Genomic DNA, 26,786 nt, shown 5'->3' with positions numbered 1-26,786 from the left:
AAATTGCATTTGTTACTGTGTTTAATAATAAGCTACTAATTTGGATTAAGGTAACAAACTACTCACAGTATAACGCTCAGCAGCATCTCACAGAACCATGAATGGGCGGGAAGAAAGGCTACCTTCTCCACTTGCTAAAGAACGGTTCGCTATTTTAAAGGTGTTGGGGTACCAAGCTACTAGTACCCACAGTACTAGTGATCGGGTGAACGGAGCTCCGAGTTCATCTAAAACTCAATCACTGCAACCTGAAGTGCGGATTGGGTAGAATCCTTGCCTGCGCTTTTTTTCTGGTGGTTTAGTGCAAAACCCCCCAGGTTGGCACAGAGCCCCTGCCCGCAGGGCGCCTCTCTTTATCTCTTCCTCCTCCAATCCTAAAGTCACAGAGTCAGCTAAGCCTAGCAGAGACTTCGGTAGAAAAGGTCCGCACGCCGCGGAGCCCGGAGACACGGTTGGGATAAATAAAGATGATTGGTGCTTCGGAAAGTGGACGGTGTCTGCGTTTTTCTCCCCGCTTCACAAGGTTATTCTTTCTTGGAGTCCCTTGGCACTGCTTCTGTTTCAAAGCACAGGCGCTGTAGGAAACGGTCGTTGAAATATCCTGCTTCAGAAAGAGGTCACGGGACATTCCGCTTGGAACCAAAGTCAAACAAACCAACCACAGGTGCCGGTGTCATGTTCCTCAAGCTGATCTAATCCCCCGGGGTCGGGCCCCAGCGGGGCTTCTGTGCCCGTGACCCAGCAGGCAACTATGTGTGTGAGGCAGGGCAGTTTTATTCCCCTCCACTCCCTTCCTGGGAACTGGATTGTCATCATGAGGTTAAAGCTTAAGGCTCAGCCCAGCCGCTCGCCGTGATAAATAGAGGAGGAGCGAGAGGAGATGAGGGTTTCTGGGACAAAGTGCCCCCAGAGCGGTCGGAGGACCAGGCTGAGGAGGAAGTGCTCGGGGATCAGAGGCTCGGGGGGGGACCTGCGGTCGCCTGCGTGCACCCCCACTCGGACATGGGCTCCGGGACCCGCCCCTCGCTGCCCCTTCTTCCAGGGCTGCTGCTGGTTCTGCTGCTGCAGGTGAGCTGGGCAGGTGCTGGGAACCCGGGCCGGGATCCATGCGCAGTGGGACTGAAGGCACGGCTCAAGTTGGCCGTGCCCCTGCTGCGGTGACAGGCTGGGAGAGGGGCCGAGGAGAGCTCTCTGGCCAAGCCCTGCGAGGAGGGCAGGTGTCGGGGGAGCCCGGGGTCTGCGCACCCGTAGGGGGCCGTTGGCAGCAGGGCTCCCGAATGTGTGCAAGGGAGGGGTTGGCTTAGGGTCACAACCTGTTCGGGGCAGTGGTGGAGATGGGCTAAGGTGTGACTTCATCTTAAAACTGGTTTCAATAGTACACAGCAGTTTTATTTAGATTTGTGTTGACCCAAGCTTCCTAAGGGCGCTTCTACTCACGCCTCGTATAAGGCTGAGAAAATCTCAGCTGTGTGTGTTGCGGACAATCTGAGCAGCCGAGGAGGGTGGGAGGGCGTAATCCCCCCTGCCCCCCACCGCTTGCCCCCTAGCACCAGTGGAAATACAAACAGTGGACTCAAGGTTAGAAAGCACAGGGCCTTGTTGGATTTGCACTTACCCTGGGAGACTCACCGTTGGGTACGCTTGTCGTTACCCCCTGCTCCGTGGCTTTCTGCCACGAGACTCTGCCACGGAGTTTTCCCTTAGGAGCTGGCCGCGGGCCAGCTGTACCTCTGGATGGGGTTGCTTGAGGACCTCGGTCCTCACCTTGGCTCGAGGTGGACCCTTTTAGGTTGCTGCAGAACTCCCGAGGCCTGGGAACCTCTCCTAGAGGTTGGGACTGAGCTGATCTGGGGGCGGCCTGGCCCTTACGGCTTTAACTTGATCTTCTTAAGCCTCGTCTTCTTTACCTGCAAGCGGGGCTAATAGTTGCCCTCCCCTGCCCTGGCGGTCACAAGAGTGAATGAGGAGACGGGCTTGGCTGGCGTGCCCGCATGTCTGTGTCCCTCTGGTTTTCTAGCCACGGGGAAATGGTTGGTAACACGCATCCAGCGCCCGCTCTGCTGCTATGTACTGGATACTTGCTCTGGGCCGGGTGAACAAGGTGGGGGGTGGGGGGGTGGACGGAAACCCCGTGTGTGGTGCCCACTCCAGTGCAGCTGGCTCCTGGCGCGAGCATCATGTTTGGCACCAGGGGCGCGGAAGTTGGAGGATTTTCTTGGTTCCTCGTTGCCACATCCAGTTGTGAATGTTCTTAATCAAACAGCACTCCTTTTACCTCCAGGAGACTTTGTTGAATCCCGTTCATAGCCGGTTTTAATCATCAAACCCTGTCTCCGTCTTTCCCTTGCCCCTGCCCTTGCCCCTGACCGGTCTCATCAGAAAACAGAGGTGCGTTTTCGTCTCCTGACCGAGCCCAAGCAAGTTAGTTCGCGTCCAGGGGCGTGTTGAGTCGGGGTGGGCAGCGGCGATTGGACTGTGGGTAGTAATCCGGTGTTTGTTGGAAGCAGCTTTCTGCTGATTCCAGGGGATCGAGACAGACAAAAAGAATGTGCTGAGGTAGGAACCGGGGGGGGTTAGCAATCTCCATTCTGGACCCTTAACGGGGCAAAGAGCTTTCCGCCCATCGGGTGCTCAGTCATCGGCCATCGGCCATTAGTAACCCAATTCCTTCCCGTTCCTCCCCTTGTCCCCCCGCCCCCCCGGGTTGGCTTACAACCATCCCTGACCTCCAGAACAGGTACCCGCTGCCCCTCTCTGATCTCCAAATGCAAAGTCAGTACGCACACTGCTGGAGCATTGCTGTCTCCAACGGTTTTCTCGTGAACCCCCACATCCTCGCTGTCTGGGGGGCATAAAGCAGAGGACGACGTTGCGAGCCTCCGGCAGGTTTTCACCTTTGCTCCAGACTCAGCGACAAGCGTCGGGGGGGAGTCCTGCCCCCTTCTCTTAGGTAATTTCTGGTCCCAAGGACTCGGGAGTGTTCAGGCCTGGACTGTGGCCAGCTCCCCAGATCACAGAGGACGGAGGGACTGAGAGAATGAAATTGGACGTGAGCAAAGTCTGTCATGTCGTGGTTGCTGGTTTTTAATCTGGGAAATTCTACACCGAGTTTTCTTTCAAAAATTGTCAGCATCACTGGTCTGCCCGATTAATTTGCTAAGCCCTTCATTCAAGATGAACAGTCAGTGGGTTGTAGAAGGTAAGGGACAGGGTGGCAGGGCTGAAACTGGGCGCTCAAAGGGACAGAGCAGGCTGGACAGAGCGCTGGGAAGCCAGTGACGTGGTGAAGTCTGCACTTTTAAAGATCACCTGCGCTTCTGTGTAGACGATGCGCTTGGGAAGCGTGTCAATCTCCTAGGCCTGCCGTGGCAAAGTGCCCCAAACGGGAAGGCTCCAAGCCACAGAAGGGTCCAGCATGGCGCCACGGGTAGTCCCCACACCGTAGCGCATACCTGAAGGTTGTTGAGGGAGTGAATCTTCCAAGTTCTCAGAACAAGGAAAACAATTCCGTAACTACGTGTGGTGACGGATGTTAACGAGACTCATTGTGGTGATCATTTTGCAGTCCGTACAAATTTCAAATCATTCTGTTGTACACCTGCAGCTAATACAGTGGTGTTTGCCAATTATACCTCTATTAAAAAAAAATTCTCCTCGAATGCAAATTCGCAACGAAAAATGGAATATATTCAGGGCGCCTCGGGGGTCAGTCAGTTAAATGTCCGACTCTCGATTTTGGCTCGGGTCATGATCTCACGGTTTGTGGGATCGAGCCCATGTCCGGCTCTGTGCTGACAATGCAGAGCCTGCTTGGGAGTCTCTCTCCCTTTCTCTCTGCCCCTGCCCTGCTCATATTCTCTCTCTCTCTCTCAAAATAAAGAAATAAACATTAACAAAAATAAATATTTTCAGGAAGGAATTATCTCCATGCAGGCTTCTTAGTTCTTTAGTAGCCTCTGCAGACACAAAGCCTCTGTATACCCAGATCATTTCCTACCAGTGACGCCACAGTTACTCATGCAGGCCAGCTTGAACAGTCCTGGTTCCATGTCCCCAGGCCCAGCACTGCCTGTCATATGATTTGTGCGTGGCCCTTGCAGCCAAATGCCTGCCTGCCACACAGCATTAGGTGGCCACTGCAGCCTCTAAGAAGTTTTCTCCCCCCGCATTCTACAAGCATTATGTAAATCTTTTTTCAATGCTTTTTTAAAAAGTTTATTTATTTATTTTGAGAGAGACAGTGTGAGTAGAGGAGGGGCAGAGAGGGAGAGGGAGAGAGAGAATCCCAAGCAGGCCCCACGCTGTCAGCACAGAGCCCGACGCGGGGCTCAAACTCACAAACTGGGAGGTCATAACCTGAGCTGAAGTCAGACGCTGAACCGACTGAGCCACCCAGGCGCCCCACCGTTTTATATTTTTGCAAATCTCTTGTCCTAAAAGAAGACGGCCAGATTCTCCTCTCTGAGTCTGCAGTCTATTGTAAATGTTGTTTAGTTAAAAGAATGAAGAAATTCTGGCCTCGCACAGGTATGCACATGGAAAGGGAGGAATATTTGAATAGCCTTCAATGGATCATTGCGGATATCCTTCTTTGACATTACACCAAAACTTGACAAAGTGGTATTTTTTAACAACTGCTTCTCATGTGGAATCTGAAGATATGTTAATAAACTTGCCCTGCTCCGTTACGTTAAAACCATGTCTCTCTTGCCTTTTGGCAAGAGTATGATTTTGGAGGTCATGCATTAATCATTAGGAAACCCTTTTGGCTCATTGAGTTATGCAGATCTTCCAAATGTTGACATATTTCATTCTACAAAATCAGAAAATCACATTCATTAATAGCTCTACTGACATCATCAGAAAATTCTTCTAAGTATCGGGAAGCTGTCAAGCCCATTGTAGCAGACAGAAGTTTTCCAAAATTCTAATTTTTGCTTCAAAGCCTATGTTTGTTTTATCATTGGCAACATGACACCATCCACTGTTTTCCTTGAAGTGATCGGCTGGCTTGTTTACTATCAAAGAGCTGTCCATCGAGGGCCCGATCCTGGACAACACGGTTTGTCAGTCATTCTTTCAAGTAAAATGCTCTTCTATAAAAAAGTGGCCCGTTCACCTGGTACCTCCAACGATCACACACACACTTTCTTAATTTTTCTTTTTAATGTTTATTTGTTTTTGAGAGAGAGAGAGAGAAAGAGAGAGAGAGAACACAGCGGGGGGGGGGGGGGGAGGGCAGAGAGAGAGAGAGGGAGACACAGAATCGGAAGCAGGCTCCAGGCTCCAAGCTGTCAGCACAGAGTCCAATATGGGGCTCGAATCCACGGACCGCAAGATCATGACCTGAGCTGTAGTCGGACGCTTAACCGACCGAGCCACCCAGACGCCCCTCACCAATTCATTCTTAAATGCAACAGGCTTCTACCTTCTTCCTTTTTCTTCCTGCACACGCGTACCGATGAAGATACTGTGGGTGATGCTGGTGCCCTTGGCTTCCTCAGTGCCGAGGCCCCAGTGATTTGTCCCATCGGTGCAAACGTCATACAGTAAAACAGGCAAATGATACCCTAGAGTCATTAGGGAAGTGTGTGGCCCTGTGGGCTCTGATGGCGATGAGGAGGGGAAGGGTTGACGCTAGGCAGGGAGAGACCAGGGGCCCTCGGGGAGGCTGACCGGAGCTGCAAGTGGGCGAGGCAGGAGAAGCCGTGAGGTTTGGAATTAAAAAAAGGATAAACATATGCCAGACCTGCCTGGGCCCGGTGCCATGCATGGAGCCTCACGACCTTTCAGATCAGGTCCCAATAGAAGGTCAGTGACAAAAGTCCTCGGAGGCTCCCCAGTCGGAACCCCTCTCACTCTTGAGAGCTTTGTACCTTCCCTCAATTAGCTCTAACGCTTTGCTCACTCTCTCTTGTCCGCGAGATTCATTCTTTGACTCCGTGAGACAGGGACCAGCGTCTCCCCCACCTCCTGTAACAGGGTCAGGGACCCCGGTGTACCGCACTTTCAAAACTGCCACTCTGGAGAAAACTCCTCTATGCACATGGCTGTTTACTACCGCAGCATTTTTGGTTTTTTCTTGTTGTTGTTTTTGGTAATAACAAACAACCGAAAAAGTCTAAATGACCATCCCCAGAAGAATGAGTAAATAAATTGTCTCTGTTCAGGCAATGACACGGTATATGGTAGTGACAGTGAGTGGATTAGGGCCATACATGTCAACACACACATGCTCGTTCAGTGTTGGTCCCGACATCCTCTACAGGGTCTGTCTTATTTCAACAACCTCACTGCACGTGTGTGGGTTTTATTTCTATTTTGTGTGTGTGCGGGTGGGGGGGAGAGTTTGTTGAGATGTAAGTTATAAATAAATAATTCTCAATTGTAAATCATTATATAAACAAAAAGTACCAAGTTCTATTATCTTATTGATTATTATAAGATAGAGTCTAAAATTAAAGGGCGGGGGAGAAAAAAAGAACAGGAGAAAAGGCCCAGTTGGATCTCTCCAATTAATGTTTGGTATTTACGTGTGACATACCAAGACATCTATGCTCGTCCGGAATAGACAGGGTGATCTCCCGAGTTACAGTTTTAGACGTCCCAGTATCAGTGATACTCTGTGTAAATCCTTTTGCATGGTTCCCCTACGGTTGCAGAGGAAACGTGGTAATTCTGAACTGAGATGTCAAGAGAAAGAAATTATACTTATCAAAATGAAATAAAGTTCCTTTTCTTCCTTTTCTCATTCCAGAAGACTAGTGTGACTTCAGGCAGGTCCTGATAAGTGTATCCCCTACTAATTCATGCCATTTTTATTTTTAAGGTCAACAGCGTCAACAGCTTCCGACAAGAAAATGATGATCTCGCTCAGCAAACAAAGGTGGGGTTCGGAGGTCACTTTCTTCCTAAGCCACGTGAGACCACACTTCACTCAGGGACTCCGTTGCAATGTTAAGGTTTTTAGTTCCCGGTCGATATTCAGTTTGCAGAAAATAAATTAGTAACTACATGTGGCCTTTTGGAATCTTCAGGGATTGCCAGAGAATTGCAGAAGGTGCTTTTATGTCTGCTAGAATAGGCACAATCTGTGAACATCAGAAATCAGCCATCCAGTGCCAGCCCAGAGCTTTACCCACGCTATTTTCTTCTTTATGCAATTAAAATATATTGAACTTAACAGTCTCCGGTATGTGAGCTTTGGACGGTCCAGGGATGCAGCCACACCCCCCAATCACCTTGTGCCACCTTGTGAATATCTCCTTCCTGTCTTGTGATCAACTCATTTTCTAATTGAATACAGTTGACCTTTGAACAACATGGGTTTAAAGTGCATGGGTCTATTTACATGCAGATTTTTTTTACAGGACAGTACTGTAAACGTATTTTCTCTTTCTTATAATTTCCTTAATGACATTGTCTTTACTATGTACAGCATATAATACACAAAACATACAAAATATGTGTTCATCGACTGTTCATGTAATCAGTAAGGCTTCTCTGGTCAATGGTAGGGTTGTTAGTAGTGAAGTTTTGGGGGGGGGTCAATAGTTACATGTGGATTTTTGGCTGCCCTAGGGGGCAGCACCCTAATCCCCACATTGTTCAAAGATCAACTGTAATTTTTTAAAAAGCTTACATGTTTGTGGACAAAAAAATTAATATGGCTAGAAAGCAGCTTCGCTTATAATAAATAGATGGTTAAATTCCATCTGTGGTGTTTTGCCTGACAAGTCTCTGAGCCTGATACCTGAGTCTGAGTCTCTCTCTCTTCCTGTCTTTGTTAAAAGGGAGGGTAAGAGACGAAGTGCCAGCCCAGAGCTCTATCCACACTATCAGCACCGAATGGAGATGTTCTCATCAACTCTTTCCTTTTGTTATATATAATTTATTGTCAAGGTGGCTAACATACAGCGTGTTCAGTGTGCTCTTGGTTTCGGGGGTAGATTCCCACGATTCATCGCTTATATACAACACCCAGCTCATCCCAACAAGTGCCCTCCTCAGTGCCCATCACCCATTTCCCCCCACCGCACCCCCCATCAACCCTCAGTTTGTTCATCAACTATTTCCAAAAGACAGAAAGACAAATGGGGGAAATGACCTTCTCGTTCATTCAGCAACTGTTTGCGTGTCTGCCGTGGGACAGGGGTTGGCACATAGTAGGCAACGGTCTTCAATGTTATGTCTGCATAGCCCTTAAGACGATCTCACGATCCATGTAAAATCATTGGGTGGCCCGTGCCCCACCGTCTAGGAATGACTCTGCAGCTGTGAACAGAACAGGCACTTTTGACTCCTAAGCATCGGAGGCTGTTGTGAGGACAAGGGAGATAATGCAAATGTAGTGCCTGCCACCTCGCCATCGCCTCGTTATTGCCGTCATTGTAATTTCAGGGAGAGAGCCACCAGCCCCTACGGCGATCCAAGAGGAGATGGGTTATTACCACCCTGGAACTGGAGGAGGAAGACCCAGGCCCCTTTCCCAAACTTGTTGGTGAGGTAAGGAAGGCCCCCACCATCCTCTCTGATTGGCAGGTGGGTTAAGTCTTGAAAGGCTGTGTGCTAGGGGGGCCAGGTCAGTGATGGGAGGAACACTGGACTGGGTTCTAGAACCCACTGTGCCTCTACCTAACGGGGCGACTTCGGGCGAGTCCCTTCACGTGAGTGGGTGCTGAGAACGTCGGTCACATCTGGCAGCGGGTTGGTTAATTCCAGCCCACAGGCCTGCTGTATTCGGCCCAGGCAAAGTCTTTGGTAAAAAAAAAAAAAAAAAAAAAAAAAAGTATTCTTTAAAAATAAGGGGATTGTGGTTACGGGAGGTGGGAAGTGGGGACCAAAGGGAGATTAGAAAATAAATAAATAGAAAGTGAAAAGGTGGCAGCCAGGGCTGGCGGGAGGAGGTTCATAGAGACTGGCTGTCTAATGGGGACAGGGTGTCAGTCTGGTCACATGAAAAGCACTGTGGACACAGATGGTGGTGGCGGCCTCCCAACTGGGAACGCTAAGTACCGCCGGCGTGCACACTCCGAGGTGATTAAGACTGTGAATTGTATGTTATGTGTATTTTACCATAATAAAAACAATGGGAAAAAATAGGAAGATTGTATTAGAAATTGTGTAATTTTAGAGGTGTTTTGAAAATTGGAAAATCTGACCACACGGAGCAACAACGAGGTGGGGCTCGTGTTACCCACAGTCCCCACTGCTCCCTGCTGCCTCCCGCACTCTGAGGACTAGCGCCAGCCCACGCGCCAAAGCGGTCACCTGACGGTGTCGCAATGCCGGAACGTTTCCGCCTGGCCCGTGTCATTCCCTCCCGTGACAGTCCTGACCTGATGCACCTGTGCATTATGCACTGAGTCACTAAGTCCCTACAGCTCTGACATCCTATGGTTTCTCGAGAAACAAATGAAAACAATTTGTATTTTTTGCAGTGTTCATAAAGATAGTAGATGCTATATATATAAAAAAAAACATACAGAAAGTTTTCAGGGCTCAGTGGTTAAAACTGTATCCTCATAAGAGTCAGGGGAACACAGTGGGCTCCTATTCCCGAGGTACCGTATCCCTAGTATAGGAGTTAGATACACTCGCTGCTCCCTGTCTGCCCAGTACAGGCCACGATGGCACCTCCATTATGGGGTTGTTTTAAAGATTAAATAGGCCAGGGCAAGTGAGGCGTATAGTGACCTGGCTCACTCTATGGCCTTTCGAAATGTTAGGTTTATGAGTATTTCTCCTCTCTCCCTGAAGGGATCATCAATGTTAACACATCGTTACGTATGCTTCCAGATTCTTCTCCATAGCCTCACTAATGTGAGTCTGTATTGACAAATGGGATTGCCATACGTATATTGTTCTGCAAGTTGCCTTTCTGGTTCAACAGTAAGGCACAGCCCCCTCCCTGGGGCAGGGCGTGTAAATCCTGAAAGATTGGGGGCCCGTGCCCTGTGAAGGGGGTACCGTTCTAGGGTTCTTTCCCTGGGGAGGGACATGTGTGTTGTTCAGTCGGGTGCTTGCCTCAGAACCCAGGCTGCGATGCACCTGCTTGGGCCCCTAGCGTGGGACAGGCTGGACCCGAGGCTTCTGGGCCCCAACGCGCCTGGCATCTTAGCCTTGATATTCAATGCGCCTTGTGATTTATTCTCATTTTCTTTTCTCCCCCCCCACCTTTTTTTTTTTTTGGCCTTTTCAGCTGTTCAATGATATGTCTCAGAACACGTCATTAATGTATTTGATCCGTGGTCCCGGTGTGGATGAGTATCCAGAGATTGGGCTGTTCTCTATAGAAGATCACAAGAACGGACAAGTGTACGTTCACCGCCCCGTGGATCGAGAGACAACGCCATCTTTCACGGTACCTAAAACTTGATATATTTTAAGCTTGGGTTTATTGTGAAGCTGCTGTGGGAATATTGTATCAGCTAGGCATTAGTGAAGCTGTCCACACGTCACGTCCTGGGAGACCGTATATTATACACCACGGTGAGCTTTAAAAGTATGCGTGGGCAGAGAGGCTGTCTTTGTAATGTTCTTTTAAAGTTCTGGACTCAGAGGATTCATGGGAGCTGCTACGGATCTTCCTTCCAATGACTGGATTCCCAGCACGATCAGGATATCCGAAAGCACTTGGAGATAGGGCTATAGGATGTTTACAAAGTGGGCTAATCTGATTTTTGATGAGACACTGTTGAAATATGTGGGCAGGAGCTCCAGGCAGAGTCCACAGTTATCTAACGACTGATGGATGAACAGTTGTATACCTGGTGACAGTTTCTCATCGTGAGCCCGCATGTTTCGTATGATCTCATAACCCCAACACCATGGTCTACTATGAATCTGAAATCCGGGCTCTAAGCCAGGAAAGGAAATTGTAAAGTAAAATGCCCAAACCACATGGTGTGTGTTACTTTACCAGCCTCACCTCGCGGGGATAGTAGGACATTTTCGCCTTTGTTATGTTGTGACTTCTGCTGGACACTGAGCTTATCTGCACATTAACTCCTTCAGGGTGGGAAAGAACATCGAAAGACATAATTTAAATACCTTGTCTCCAATGATCTCGAACAATTTATATACATAATAGAATATTTGCCCTTAACTCATTGATAGGCTTTGAGTCTCTAATTTTTAAACAGGCAGAAATTCTCCCCAAACTCCAAAAGTCCTGCACAGAAGACTTTCCGGGTCTTCACTATTCATAGAAATCCTTGCCCCATCTAGGGAACGTGCAGTGTCTGTTAAAAAGAAGCAATATAGAGTGGTCATAGGGGGACCGTGGGGCAGCACCGTTAAATCTGGAATGAGCAAACAGGTCACCGAGGGATCTTGGGAAAATGCAGATTTTGTTTCCGCAAGTCAGCGTGGAGCATAGACTCTGTGTCTCCAAGAAGCTCCCAGGAGAGGGAAGCTTGGTCCATGGCTTCTACCCGCTGAGCCCGGTGGGGGCGGGGGGTGGGGCGGCTCCCACAAATAGTGGGCGTGACTCCGTGCAGGGAGGAAACAAAACATTTAGTGCTGTGTTCTTGGTCTTGCTGTTGTGATTTGGTTGCTGTTGTTTGCCTTTAACGTCTTTACTGACCTATCGAGGGTTGGGTTTCACAAGGTTTAACGTGGGACTTCGTGCCGGCAGCAGATGATGCCGAAGCCAAATCCGTAAGAGTGTTTCCTGACACGTGAGGCCCAGATGGAATAGTTTGGCACGTCACAGGGAGATCCCAGGGAACAATTCGAGCAAATGGGGAAGACGTGGGGACCTGAGCGGTGTCCCCCTGGGTCCTGCTCTATCAGGATTTCTGGGCCCTGTGCTTGGACCTGCCCAGCCAGATGGAGACCCAGCCCGCGCTCCGCCCGATCCCCCAATGCACTATCACAGCCGTCCTTTCACACTGAGTCCTGTGATCCCCTGCTAGCTGGCCCCTCATTTGACTGTGAACTTGCATGAGGGAAGACTCAGGGTGGGGATTTGGAGGCGTGCCCCCACCCCGTGGCTCCCTGTCTCACGCCCTTGGTTCACGGTCTCCTTGATACTTTTCATCGCCTGAAGTGCATACCTGACACGTGTTTGGTTCTCTGTGGGTGGCCATTCTCCCCACTGGATGCACATTCTAAGAGGAGGGAGTGTCCTTTCCAGTGCCACTACCCCCTGGGTCAGGAGTCGGGCTCTGCACATTGTAGGTTTTCATTTAACTATGTTGGATGAATGAATGAGCACAGTGGCATGTAGTCTCTGCTTCGAGGGTGTTGTGGGTTGAGCTGTGTCTTCCAAAGAGAGGGGTTCGTGTCCTCCCCGTGGTATCTGTGAATATGACCTTATTTGGATATAGGGTCTTTGCAGATGTCATCAAGTTAAGACGAGGCCATACTGGATCAGGGCGTGTCCTGATCCAGTGACTGGCCTCCTTATAAGGGGAGGGGAATTTGGACACCAAGAAGGACACAGGGGAGAAGCAGGAGACAGAGCCTGGGGTGATGCACCTGCAGGCCAAGGACACTGAGATTGGCGGCAGCCACCTGAAGCTGGGGGAGAGACCCGGGACAGAATTTCCCTAAGAGCCTCCCATGGAGGGAGCCATGCCTGCTGCCCCCGGGTGTGGTTCTGGTCTCCAGAAGGGCGAGAGAACACACTTTGTCGTAAGGCGCCCGGTTTGGGGTAAGTTGTTGCAGCGGATGTAGGAGACTGGCACGCAGGGGTTAACCTACTCATTAGGGAGCCACAAGACAGGCCAATGAGAAGCGTTCCCAGCCGCAGAGTGGGACAAACAAGTGTCACTGAAACACCACACAAGCCGGGCCTTCCAGGTCCACCACCTACTTCTGGGTCTTGGCTGTCCCCAAAGCTGGGGCGTGTTAGGCACGCAGTCAGCCTGAGGAGGTGGCAAAGCCCCATTCCCGGCAGCGCTGCTGTGTTCTTGGGGGGCAGCGAGGGGTCACTGGAACCAGCCAGAGCATTTAAAAACCTGTGACTGGGAGCTGAGGGGAGGTTGAGGGGCTATCTTCGTGTTAATTCCGTAAACCTACAAGAGGGCAGTAACTGCGGCTGAGAATTGCTGGAAGATTTAAGACACAGCTGGAAAGGGGGGAAAAACCAGATTTTCTCTATATAAGAATCTCATCCGTTTATATCAAAATATGCACAATCCCATAGGCTGCAGATACACTCAAGAAAATCATTCTTTTATTTCCTTGAAATTGTCATTTGTGGGTCTTGATCTCCACGCACCCATCTTTGCCTATTTAGAGCCCCTGCACGTAAGTGATTTTGTCTTGTGTGTTCGGCGTTTAAGGTATTTCCGCGTGCTCACCAGTGACTAGAGTACGCATCTTGCACGTGCCATTTAAACAGCCATGGACCCCTCCGTCACGTCACTGCTCTATGGTGTGTCATCCAAGATCTAAATCTTAAGGCCATAACAAAAGGCTGAAAACCCTTCCCAAGTGCAGAAACTATCCATGACGCTTCCTCTCTCCATTGCAGCTCTGAGGCGCCAGAAACTCTTAGCATCTTGTCAAAGAATAAACAGTTATTTTGCCTCTCGGGCATCTTACAGAACTTACTGTCTCAGAAGTCGCTTTTAGGATGATACATGGAACATAAAATAATAAGCGTAAAACAAACACGCGGTTCTTAGTTTTAAGTGGAAGGGTTACAGGTGGCGCCGTTTCGGAGCCGGAAGTCCGCATGATTCGGCAGCCAGCACAGTCATAAATTATGGAAGAGCATGTGGAAATGGTGTGTGAGAAAGCCAATTTGCTTGCTCAAAAATTTAAAAATGTATGTTGGATTCCCCGGGGCGGACTGGTTCAGTAGTCTTGTAGGGGAGAGGAGACAGCTAAGCAGCAGAGCCCACGTCCAGGCCACTTTGCAGGACACCTGGCAGGGCCACCATGGTGGATGCCGATGAGGAAGCAACGTGTCTGCAGAAAAGACGCCCAGGGAGGTATGTGCCTCGGAGACCTCGTGGGCTCCGGGAAAGGGGTGGAGAGATCATTGCCCGATGCTGTCAAAGTGCTGAGACCCCTGTATGGTGAAGCTGCCTGCTCTGGGCCCTGGGGGAGCCATGCAGGGGAGTGGTGAAGACCTGGCTGGTGGTGTAGTCTAGTCTACACCTTCTTGGAATGAACCTGGGCCGAGCTGAGAGTGGACAGCCGCAGAACCTCTTGGCGTTGCAGAGTGGAGCGCTGGGGATGCCTCCCTCTAGGGCTTCTCTGAGATAGAAAGGAGGTGATCTGTGTAAGAGCTCAGCCCCGGGCCTCCCTGAAGCTGCTGCTTCCAGAATAAACCCCGTGCTTGCTCAGCGTCCCCGAGCCGGGCTCCGCACCTACAACCGGCCAACCCTTGAGAAACCAATGTTCCCATAGCAGACGGTCGTCCGCCTTGAGAGGTCCTCCGGGCAATGTCCCCCTTCCCACTCCTTTTCCTGGGACTCTGAACTTCTCTCTCACCGCTGATTCTTCCCCCACAATCGATCAGCTTTCAACAGATCAAATCACTGTTTATCCTAGAGCAACAGAGATGCAGCAGCAAGTCTCATTAGACTTAGTTTAAAATATATACATATATGATAGATATATGTTATATATATTTTTATATCTATCTGTATCTGTATCTATACCTATAGCTATATCTATCTATATATGGTGCTCACTTTCGCAGCACACAGGCTAAAATTGGAACGACGCAGAGAAGGTTAGCGTGGCCCCTGTGTGAGGATGGAGGATAGCACGCATATTTGTGAAGCGTTCCATATTTAGGAACATATAAATACATAATATATATGGTTGCCCACTTTTTATTTTATACGTAGGGGCTTTTTAAAATTAGTAGACCTTTTTTTTTTAGAGCGGTTTCAGGTTTACAGAAAAGTAGAGTGGGAAGTACAGAGCGCCTGTCTGCCCTTCATGCCCTCCCCACCCCACCCAGCTTCCTCTCTTATTAACGTGGTGCATGGGTGCTGAGTTTACGACAGGGGATGAGCCAATATGATACGTTGTTATCAACGAAGCCTCTAGTTCACGTTAGGCCTCACTTTCGGTGTTGCACCTTCTGTGGGTTTGGAGAAATGTGTGGTGACACGTATCCACCGTTACAGTATCGTACGGAGTATTTTCACTGCCCTAAAATTCCCCAGTGCTCCCCACATCCATCCATCCCTCCTTCCTGAGCCCTCGGCAACCTCTGATCCTTTTGCGATCTCCATACTCTGCCTTTTCCAGAACGTCGTATAGTTGGGATTACACAGTGGAGAGCCTGTTCAGATTGGCTCCTCTCACTTAGCAACGGCCACCGAAGATTCCTCCATACTCCATGCTTTTTTAGTGCTGAGTAATATTCCATTGTCTGCAGGGACCACAGTCTGTTTATCCAATCACCTAGTGAAGGGCATCTTGGTTGCTTCGATGTTTGAGGACTATGATTAAGCTGCTACAGACATCTGTGTGCAGGTTTTGGGGTGGTCATAAATTTTCAACTCTTTTGCATAAATGCCAAGGAACATGATTGCTGGTTTGCACAGTAAGAGGATGTTTAGTTTTGTAAGAAACCACCAAAGGAATGAAGAATTCTTTGCCACCTGTACGTCTTCTCTGGAGAAAACGGGTCTGTTCAAAACGTTGCCTGTTTTTAACCTTTGAAATTCGATTTTAGCAAGGTCCCAGGAAATAAAGTTAATATATAAAAATCAATTCTATTTCTGTATCCCGACGATGAATAGTTGGAAATCAATATTTTAAAAACCATATCATTTATAATATCACCAAAACAGACGAAGTGCTTAGGTATTCATCTAAAATCTGTGCAGTATATGTTTCCTCAAAACTATAAAACACTGATGAAGGAAATCAAGGGAGGTCTAACTGAATGAAAAGATAGACTGAGTTTATGGATTGAAAGATGGAGTATTAAGGGGATAATTCTTTCCAAATGTATCTGTAAACTCTGCATAAGACTGATCAAAAGACTAGCAGAACTTTTCATACATATCAACAAGCTGTGCCAAAATTTACATGGGGCACAAACCAGCTTTTGGTTCTCTTGGCTCTGTTTTGCTATTTTGAACTTTATTGATATATCTTTATCATTTCCTTCTTTCTGTTTGAGTTTAATTTCCAAGGTTCTTAAGAAAGCAAAGGGAGAGAAGCCTAAAGTATCAATCCGAGATCTTTTGAAAGCAAAGACTTCCTGCTGCCTGTTTGGGGTGATGCACCCTCCTTATTCAAGCACGAAAGTAACAGCAGTAGCCTTTTGAGAACCCACCGCAGGTCAACAGCGGTGCCAATTACTTTCAACGTTCCTTTTCCCCAAAACTTTTAAGTGTCTGCTCTCCGCGACGTTTCAGCAATACTGGTTAGCGTATGTATTTTTCATGACCGTGCTGACACGGCCGAGGCTTCTATGCAATCTGGCCACGACTACCCGGGTAGAGAGACTGAGATTAGAACCTAATTGTAACTCATGGTGTACTTTTCCGGTCAGTGCATGGGTTTGTCCCACAATCTTTGTGCCAGCCCTGTGCTCGGTCCCTGGGGTCACATGGCGAAGGACAGCGACATGATCCCTACCCTCGGAAACTTCCCGGCAAGTTCAGGAATGGAGGCAAAACATACGAGCACGCGAACAGTGATTTGAGCAGCAGCATCCAGAAAATGATCCTGCAAGGTTAATACAGTTCTCTGCTTTCTAGGTTTACTTTGATGTTCTGGATCGCCTATCAGGAAGAGTCATGGACAGTTCCCTGATTTTCAACATTAGGATCGGTGATGTGAACGATCACGCACCCCAGTTCCCTCAGAAGGAATTTAACATCAGCGTGAAGGAGAACCACGCTGCAGGTGTGTGCAGTGGGGCGTCCTCTCTGCTCTGCTCCATAAAGGTTTTGATTCTGAGGGGGTGCTTGATCCTCAGGGAGACGGGTTACTGTTCACATCCTGAAGGTTGCAGGCCCTGGATTCCAGCGAAATGCTTGGAGGTTTGTAAGCCTCATTTCGTATTGGCAATAAAAATGATATGGAAATCGTGTCTGTCGGAAAAGCCGATAGGTAAGGACCAGTCTAAAATAAGCCAGGGGCGGCTGGGTGGCTCAGTCAGTTGAGCGGCCGACTTCGGCTCAGGTCACGATCTCGCGGTCCATGAGTTCGAGCCTCGCGTCGGGCTCTGTGCTGACAGCCTGGAGCCTGCTTCGGATTCTGTGTTTCCCTCTCTCTCTGACCCTCCCCTGCTCATGCTCTCTCTCTCTGTCTCAAAAATAAATAAACGTTAAAAAAATTAAAAATAAAATAAAATAAGCCAAATGCAACGAGGGAGAATGCCGAGCTGAACGGTGGGCTCCCGGATAGTCTCTGTATTTTCTCGCCTGTAAAATGACAATGAGATGCCATCCAAAGTTTCTGAGCTACAGATTCTGTGAGTCTTTAACTCCAAACCACTCATACTAGAGTGTGCATCTATTTTAATAACAGAAAAGCATGATTTACTGCACAAAATAGTCTTTAGAGAACTCAGAAAATTCCAAGAAATTAAGACTGAAATAGAAAGCATATTTAATACTTCTAATTAGAGATAAGTATCATTAATGTTTTAGTTTATATTCTTTTCAGTATTTTTCTTTGCATTTTATATATGTGTGCATGTAAACACACTGTATGTTATGTTTACCTATGTGTATATATTCCCGGATTTTTATATATAAGCACAAATGCATATATGTATATATACATACATTTTTCATCTTTATCATAGTGCAAAATGTAAATGGGTGTATATTAAATATTTACAAATGTACGGGTGTATTTTTTTTACGTGGGTAGATTTATGAATTTTCTCTTCTAAAAGTGCAATTCTGCTGTTTGTAAACTAACAGTGTTCTCCTACAGCATCCTATTGTGTAATACTTTATTTCATGGATGTGTTTTTACAGTAACTAACCTCCTATTGTTAGACATGTATGTTTTGTCCCCACTTCATGTTATGTTCACAAAATATGCTTCCGTGAATGTTTTTGAGCTAAATCTGCAACCCATTCAAGCGTCGTTTACTTGGCATAAATGCAGAGAACCACGGCACACAACATTTAAGTATTCTGCTCCAGTCACCTCCCAGCACATTCCAGGGGGCCTGGCTGCTGTCCGTCTTTGATTACTGAGTGCTTGCTTGTGTCGATAGGTTTCCTGTCCACGTGTTCCTCCCTTTTGTCTACTTCCTGTTGGCGTGCCTGTCGTTTTTCTCCTTGATTTTAACCTTCTTATTCTATATGAAGAATGTTTATGTCTGCCCTATATATGTTTTCCTGGCTTATCATTTCTAAGTTTTGTCCGCAGTTTTTTTTTTTTGTTTTTGCCACACATTTAAAAACCTGTCTGATCTATCAATTCAGGCCTTCCTGTCTCCTGCGCTTGCAATCGTGATGAGAAAGTTCTTATGACTATTTAAATATTCCTCTTTATTTTTTTTTTTTTAATTTTTTTTTCAACATTTTTTATTAATTTTTGGGACAGAGAGAGACAGAGCATGAACGGGCGAGGGGCAGAGAGAGAGGGAGACACAGAATCAGAAACAGGCTCCAGGCTCCAAGCCATCAGCCCAGAGCCCGACGCGGGGCTCGAACTCACGGACCGCGAGATCGTGACCTGGCTGAAGCCGGACGCTTAACCGACTGCGCCACCCAAGCGCCCCTCCTCTTTATTTTTTATAGTATGTCTGTAGTTTGATTTTATAAATATTTAATCCATTCCAGTGTATGCCTCAATGCCATTTAGCAAAAGGATCGTCATTCTACTGGGTAGATAGGCTGCCTTTGGTCAACAATAACCGTTAAAACAATTCTTTCCAGGTCAACCTATTTTCCGGATGTTAACAGTTGATTTGGATCAAGAAAATACTCCAAATTCTGAAGTCCTTTATTTCCTTATTTCTCAAACGCCAATACTGAAAGAAAGTGGCTTCCATATCGACCGTATCAGTGGAGAAATACAACTCTCAGGATGCTTAGATTATGAGGTTATGTGGATTTTATTATTTTAAAAAAATGAAATGTGTTCTCTATCTCTGAGCCCCAGACTTAGGATTTATGTTTGCAGCAGAAAACCCTCTGTGGCTAGGCTTGCTATTGAGATCGTTAGAATGGATTATTTTTTTTTTCTAATTTTTTTTTTACATTTATTTATTTTTGAGAGACAGAGAGAGACAGAGTGTGAGCAGGGGAAGGGCAAAGAGAGAGGGAGACACAGAATTGGAAGCAGGCTCCAGGCTCCAAGCGGTCAGCACAGAGCTCGACGTGGAGCTTGAACTCACGAACCGTGAGATCATGACCTGAGCCGAAGTCGGATGCTTCACCGACTGAGCCACCCAAAGGCCCCGATAGTGGATTGTTTTTTTAATATTTCCCTTTGCTGCATTTGAAGGGCTTGACTGTTCATTTCCTCCCCACACAGACGGCTCCTCGGTTTACACTGCTAGTCAGTGCGAGGGATTTTGGAGAACCACCACTGTCATCCACGGCCACGGTTCACATCAACGTGGAAGAAGGCAACAACCACATGCCCACGTTTACCCAGGAGAACGTAAGGCACCCAGGCTGGCCCCGAATGCCCAGTCCGTACAGAAACAGCCTCAAGTGCTAGGCTCAGTGTTGCGGAGGGGATTGGCCATACCCCCAAAGACACATGTCATTCTCCAAAATAACTTAAACTAGAAAGAAGACGCCAGCCATGCTGATACAGAATCCCTCAATAATAGACTGGGGAGCTTACTTTTATTTTTTATTTTTTTACTATTTTGGGCTAGATCCTGTGCTCAGAACTTTTACAGGCATGCTTTCATTTTCAATTGCTGGGACTAGCACTCGATTCCCATTTGACAGATGAGGACACCGAGGCACAGAGAAGATAGAGAATCCGTGCTCACTGTCCACGAGATTTCTCAATTCCACACTGTTGACGTGGGATGGCAAATTCGTTGTTGTAGGGTCAGGGGAGTCCGCCCAGTGCACTGCCCAATGCTTAGTAGCATCTCCGACCTCTACCCACTAGATGCCAATGGACCTCCCAATTGTGACACCCAAACATGTCTGCAGACATTGCCCAATATTCCCCGGGCAGTGGGGGCAAGTTCGTGAGAATCTAGACCTGAGCGTTTAACCAACATCCAGAGCTCTAGAATAGGGAAGATGAGCAGGTGGGTTCTGGCTTTGCCTTTCTCAGCTCATCTGATTTATAGACTGACATGGGATTTCACATGCTACACATCCCCATGCTTGAAGAAAGCACTGGAACCCACTGTTCCAGACCATTTGGAAATGCCACGCCATTTGAGATCTGCAAGATTGCTAAAAACACTCAGGAGCTGTCCCCTATTTTGTATTTTGTGCTCTTCTATATGATTTTTTCTGAGAAAAATATCCACTTTACTTCTTTCTCCTGACCCCTCTCAGTGAGAACTTTCTGGAAGACCTAGCGAGATCCCCAACCCAGCACCCCTCCCTCCCACCCCCCAACCCAACACACCCACCCACACCCACACCCACACACACACACATACTCTTAATCATCAGCTCCCTGGGGATGGAGTTTTGCCAATCCTGTTCACAGCACCTAAGATAGAATCTGACACATCATAACCTTTGTTGAATAAATAAATGCTACAAACAATTATTTGAGAAAGCATTATTAAAAAAAATTTTTTTTTAATTGTCTAGACAAGAGGAGCCCGGCCTGCTCAGTCAGTAGAACGTAAGACTCTTGATCTTGGGGTTGTACATTCAAGCCCCATGTTGGGTGTAGAGATTACTTAAAAATAAAATCTTTGAAAGGAAATAGAATAGACCAAAGCTGAAATGTTTTCAGATGAAAACACCTCAGCAAACAGTATAGAATAACTGAAAAAAAATACTATGTTTCAACCTTATTTCAAAATCTTTCTCTGGTTTAGTAAAAAGCTCTGCTCTGAAGTAAGGGTGGGGAAAATGCACCCAGTTTCGATATACTTGTCAAAGAGAAATTATCTTGTCACCTGAGTATTGACTAACAAGTTCGAGATCTACATGTGTTAGAAAAATGATTGCCTTAATCTAAGTAACCGTAAGAGTTCCATCTTAGGAGAAGAGCTAGCACTTTTTTTTTTTTTTTTTTTTTTTTTTAGCAGCACAAACTAGGATGTGTATTACTATTTTAAATATTCTTAGAAAAATAGTGCATTGAGTTGGATTTAAGAGTACTTTCAAAGTCATTCAGCTGTCAGGGCGTCTGGGTGGTTCAGTCGGTTGAGCGTCCGACTTTGGCTCAGATCATGATCTCACCGTTGGTGGGTTCAAGCCCTGCTTCGGGCTCTGTGCTGACTTGGAGCCTGGAGCCCGCTTTGGATTCTGTGTCTCCCTCTCTCTGTGCCCCTCCCCACCAGCACTCTGTCTCTGTCTCTCTCTCTCTCTCTCTCTCTCTCAAAAATAAATAAATAAATAAATAAATAAATAAATAAATAAATAAAAAGCCATTCAGCTGTAGACACAAGTCACCGGGGAAAGGGACAGAAGAAGGACCTGGGTGTGCTGGGTCAGGCAGAGTTTCAAATCACTTGAGATTAAGTTCAATAGCAAGAGAAATAAATACCCATGTTAAATCAAACTCAATGCACTATTTTCCTAAGAATCTTTAATATCCATGTCGTTGTTGTGCATTTCTTTCCTTGCTTTCTTTTTCTTGCTTTTGTCTCCGTGACACGGAAATGACGATGGCCGCTCCCAGTATGAGATTCAGATTTCTGAAGGCCGCGCCAACTGGGGCGTGTTGCGTCTCCTGGTCCAAGATGCTGACTTACCATTTACCTCAGCTTGGAGGGTAAAGTTTAACATATCGCAAGGCGACGAAGAAGGACGTTTTGACATTCTGACTGACCCCGAGACCAATGAAGGGATTTTAAATGTTATCAAGGTAAAGCCATCAGGGGATGTGCACCTACCAGTGGCCGCGGGAGTCCCGAAAGCGAGATGCCTGCCGTGTGCCGAGCACATGAGGTGTGGCATGTCGTGTGTCCAAGTGAGGATGGCAGGCTGTGTCATGACCCCCTGCTGCCGTGGGCCCTCGGCCCTTTGGACTTCGTGGCTCCTCTCACCAAAATATTATCAATACTACAAGTTAGTTTTTTGAGACGGTGTTAAGCACTTCAACATTTAATTTTCTTATTGTTTGAGACAAAATTTAATAGATCTATATGGGCCCTAAAACTTTTTTTTTTCTGATATGCTAAAAATATTTAAAACATTTTCTCTAATCCTGGGAGTCTGTTTTTTTTTTTTTCTTCTGAGTTGAAAAGACATTAGAATATTTGCACGGACCCCTGAAAGTATCGTGGGCCCCTGGCACTTTGCTGCTGTGCCTAATGAGGAGCTGGCCCTGCAGGAAAGTATATTATCTTCTCATTTGACTGATGAGGAAACCAAAGCCCAGAGAGGTCGGGTTGTTTCACAAAGTCTCACAGCTGGAGTAGGGGTTCCGACTGAGGCAGTCTGACTTTATTGCTTTTAGTCTTACTCTCACCTGGAGCCTGGAGTGACCAGTGCCTCTGGGTCCGGGCAGGTGAGTCAGCCTGGGGGTCAGGTTCACAGACAGCCCTGAGTCGGTAGGTCTGGGGGGTGGGGGGCCTGAGCTTCTGTCTATCGGAGGCACAAGCTCCCGGGTGATGCCCTTGGGACCCTCCCACGCTGTGAATAGCAGGGCTCTGGGGGACTCTATCTCAGATGCCTGGGATTGAATATTTCAAATACTCATGGCTTTTCAATCCTTTTAAGGCAGCGAGTGCCCTGAGTAACAGCGATCATTAGTATCTGTATTTCCTTAAGCTCCGCCCCCCCCTTTTTATAGCAGAGTCGCCACATTAATGTTTCATTAGGTTATGGTTTTTGTTGCATTTTTCATTCCCCTCTGATGGATGGTGGCTCTTTTCAACCAGGAGAGGGGGAGGAAACAAAAAAAAAAACAACTCCATAAATGACTTGAAAATGAGCTGGCAACTGTCTTTTGATCACTACCAGAGGCAGTATAAATAATAAATGAAGCGCAAAAGCCACACGCTCAGGGTGTGCGTGATAGTGGGCATGGAACTTTCTCCGGCCAGAGAAGCAGCAGCAGGTGCTAATGGGATCCTCTCTCTGGGACTTGCAGCCCTTGGATTATGAAACTCACCCCGTGTGGCGCCTTGTCATCACGGTGGAGAACGAGGAGGCCCTCTTCTCCTGTGAGGGGGGCCGGCTCCGGGAGCCCAGGAAGGCAGTGGCGAGCGCCACTGTGAGTGTGCAGGTGACCGACGTCAACGACCCCCCGGCCTTTCACCCCAGGAGCTTTGTCGTCAGTGAAGTCGATGGCGCCGGGCCTGGAATTCAATTGGGAATATTTAACGCTACAGATCCGGACAGAGCCGCCGGCCGGATAAGGTGAGAAGAGAGGGCTGGGAAGAGTGGTCGTTTAAACAGAATTAGTCACACCGAGGGCGCTGCCGTTGGGCAGCTGGTGAGGTCGACTCAAGACACCTGGAGGCCCACTGGCCCGGGTTCAATGCCACCTTCCTTCCATAGCTTTCTCTGCGCCCCCCTCCCCAGGTGGGGTTCACCTGCTCATTTTCCTTTGCACTTAGCATACATCGCTTTTATATGGGTTTTCTTGTATTAAAATAATTTGTTGTGCATTTCGATCTCCCTTTTTACTAAAGGTTGTAAACTGGCAACAGAAGGGTTTTTTTTTTTAAATTGTGGTAAAATATATCTAACACAAAGTTTACCATTTTAACCATTTTTTTTTGTTCGGTTATTATTTATTTATTGAGAGAGAAAGAGAGAGAGAGAGAGGTGGGGAGGGGCAGAGAGAGAGGGAGAGAGAATTCCAAGCAGCTCGGAGCCCCATGCAGGGCTCAATCCCATAAATTGTGAGATCGTGACTTGAGCTGAAACCAAGAGTCAGAACCTTAACCAACTGAGCCACCCAGGAGGCCTCTTTTTTTCTTTTTAAAGTTTATGTATTTATTTTTGAGAGAGAGGGAGAGAGAGAGGGATTCCTAAGCAGGCTCCACGCTGTCAGCATAAGTATGACTTGGGGCTCAAACTCATGAACTGTGAGCTCATGACCTGAGCCAAAATCAGGGGAGTTCGATGCTTAACCGACTGAGCCACCTAGGTGTCCCCCATTTTAACCATTTTTAAGTTCAGTGACATTAAATACATTCACACTGTTGTGCAACTGTCCCCGCTGTCCATCCCCAGAACGTGTTGATCTTATAAAACTGAGACTCTGTCCCCATGAAACAAGAACCTCCCTCCCCCTCTCTCTGCCCGTCTCCCAGACACTGGCGACCAGCACGCTACTTTCCATCTCTACGGGTTTGACTGTTCTAGGAACCTCACAGAAGTGGAATCATACAGTGTTTGTCTTCCGGCAGCTTATGTCGCTGACCATACTGTCCTCCAGGTGCGTCCATCTGGTAGCGTGTTGCAGACCTTCCTTCCTTTTCAAGGCCGAGTAATATTCCCTTGTCTGCATAGATGACACTGTGCTCATCCGTTCATCTGTGGGTGTGCACTTGAGTTGCTCAGTGTTTTGCTTTTACAAATAAAGTTGCCAGAATCCCTAGGAAGATGGCGGCGTCAGAAGTAGCAGGAATCTGCCTCCCCACCGACAAGGGCGCTAGAAGAATCTGTCTCATGTACCTGTTTTGGAACTCTGGATTCTGTTGAAGGGCTGCAACGCCCAGGGAAAGGCTTGGGTGGTAAACCGAGGTAAATTTTGGTCAATTATAGCTCTTAGCACGTGTTCCTGGAACAGCCAAGTGTACAACTTGCAAGAGCCAGAGTGGGCACAAAAACCTCTGGCCTCCAAATGTCAGGGATCCGTGCTTCGCTCACTGATTGCTGCTTTCAGTCCCAGAGGTACAGACGAAGAGGCAGGTGGCCATTGTTTCTGGTCCCCCACCCTCACTGCTACAAATCCCTTCCCCCCTTCAGGGGATTTGAAGGTCCGATGCCTTTATTTCCCCCTCTTCATTTTTTGCCTTTTCCTGTTTCAGGAGCCAGACATTAAAGGCCAGGAGAGTCCACATGAAGCACAGATAGGAGGAAAGTTAGAAAGGGACCATGCACACCCAAGGAAAGGCTCAGGGAAAAGGCGTGAGAGGGCCTGAGGTTGAGAGGCTGGGCCTCAGCACAGAGACAGCCTATGACAGTCAGACAAACAAACGAAAATAAAATAAACTAAAAACAATAAGGAAAATCAGAAAACCCTGGGAAGGGGCAGAATTTGACTTCCAGAATCATCACATTATTAGATGCAAATGTCCGGTGCTCGAGGAAAAAAAAAATCACAAGGCACATAAACAAACAGGAAACTAAGGCCGATTCAAAGGGAAGAAAGTAGATCAACAGAAACTGTTCCCGAAAAATACCTGATGGCAGATGGGTTGGACAAAGACTTCGAAACCGCTATCTTAAAAACGCTCCAAGAGATAAGGAAGCTGTGGAGGAAGTCCAAAGACGATGTGTAAACAAGACGGAAATGTCAACAAGGACACAGAAAACATAACAGGAAACGAGAAAGGTGATGAGGGACTTACTGTAAGAATTACTTTACACATTTACAGATTCTACTCTTTAATCAGAAGACAGAGATCGACAGCATGTATAAAAACATATGGTCCAGGGGCGCCTGGGTGGCTCAGTCGGTTGAATCAAGAGTCGGACTCTTGATTTCGGCTCAGGTCATGATCCCAGGGTTGTGGGATCAAGCCCCAAGTTGGGCTCTGTGCTGACAGCATGGAGACTGCTTGGGATTCTCTCTCTCACTCTCTCTCTGCCCCTCCCCCACTTGCACATGCTATCATGCTTATGCACTCTCTCTCTCTCTCAAAATAAATAAATCACTTAAAAAAAAACCATGTGGTCCCACTAGGTGCTGTCTATAGGAAACTCACATGAAGATCCAAATACACGAACAGGTCACCTGATACCATACACAAAAATTAACTCAAAATGGATCAGGACCTAAATGTAAGACCAAAATCAATAAACACTCTTAGAGGAAGCATAGGAGAAAAGCTTCATGACCTTGATTTGGGAATGATTTTTTGGATGTGACACCAAAAACACAGATAACAAAGGAAAAAAAGAGTCAGATTGGACTTCATGAAAATCAGAACATCCTGTGCATTAAAAGACACTATTCATGGAGTAAAAAACTGACCACAGGATGGGAGAAAGTCCTTGCAAGTCCTATATCTGATAAGCGATTAATATCCAGAATATACAGAGAACTCCTATAACTCAGCAACAGAAAAACAAGAACAAGCAAGTCCCAAAGTGGACAGGACTTGAATAGACATTTCTCCAAAAAAGATCTACAAATGGCCAGTCGGCACGTGAAAAGATACGCAACATCGCTAATCATGTGAGAAGTGCGATTCCGAACCACAATGAGACCCCACCCCACGCCCATTAGGATGACTTCTATCAAAAAGCCAGAAAACAAGTGTTGGCGAAGATGTGGAGAAATTGGAACCTTTGTGCACAGTTGGTGACAATAGAAGTCGGTGCAGCCACTGCACAAAACAGAACGGTGGTTCTTCAAAAAATTCAAAGTAGAACACCATGTGACCCATAATTCCACTTCTGGCTATATGCTCCCAGAATTCAAAGCAGGACCTCGAAAAGATATTTGTACACCCACACTCAGAGCTCCATTATTCACTATAGCTAAAATGCCAAGGAAGCCCAAGTGCTCACTGACGGGTCAGTGGAGAAGCAAAACGGGGTATA

General features: G+C 47.3%; 1 protein-coding gene and 1 pseudogene across 1 annotated transcript in view; both read left to right on the top strand.

The window, feature by feature from the left end:
• Nucleotides 1-641: 641 nt before the first annotated feature.
• CDH26 (cadherin 26) overlaps nucleotides 642-26,786 on the top strand; it is a 41,497-nt gene continuing 15,352 nt past the window's right edge. The window contains exons 1-9 of the mRNA XM_015066466.3: nucleotides 642-1,068; nucleotides 6,830-6,886; nucleotides 8,401-8,505; nucleotides 10,202-10,363; nucleotides 16,689-16,836; nucleotides 18,834-19,000; nucleotides 19,435-19,563; nucleotides 21,739-21,924; nucleotides 23,155-23,423. Of these exons, the coding sequence (XP_014921952.1) occupies nucleotides 1,003-1,068; nucleotides 6,830-6,886; nucleotides 8,401-8,505; nucleotides 10,202-10,363; nucleotides 16,689-16,836; nucleotides 18,834-19,000; nucleotides 19,435-19,563; nucleotides 21,739-21,924; nucleotides 23,155-23,423 (1,289 nt within the window). The 5' untranslated portion in view covers nucleotides 642-1,002. The remainder of the gene's footprint in view (nucleotides 1,069-6,829; nucleotides 6,887-8,400; nucleotides 8,506-10,201; nucleotides 10,364-16,688; nucleotides 16,837-18,833; nucleotides 19,001-19,434; nucleotides 19,564-21,738; nucleotides 21,925-23,154; nucleotides 23,424-26,786) is intronic.
• On the top strand, nucleotides 14,647-14,760 carry LOC113595805 (uncharacterized; annotated as a pseudogene).

Source organism: Acinonyx jubatus, chromosome A3 (assembly GCF_027475565.1).
Source record: "Acinonyx jubatus isolate Ajub_Pintada_27869175 chromosome A3, VMU_Ajub_asm_v1.0, whole genome shotgun sequence".
Classification (NCBI taxonomy): domain Eukaryota; kingdom Metazoa; phylum Chordata; class Mammalia; order Carnivora; family Felidae; genus Acinonyx; species Acinonyx jubatus.
The sequence above is the reverse complement of the archived record's forward strand: the minus strand, read 5'-3'. Positions and strand labels throughout refer to the sequence as shown.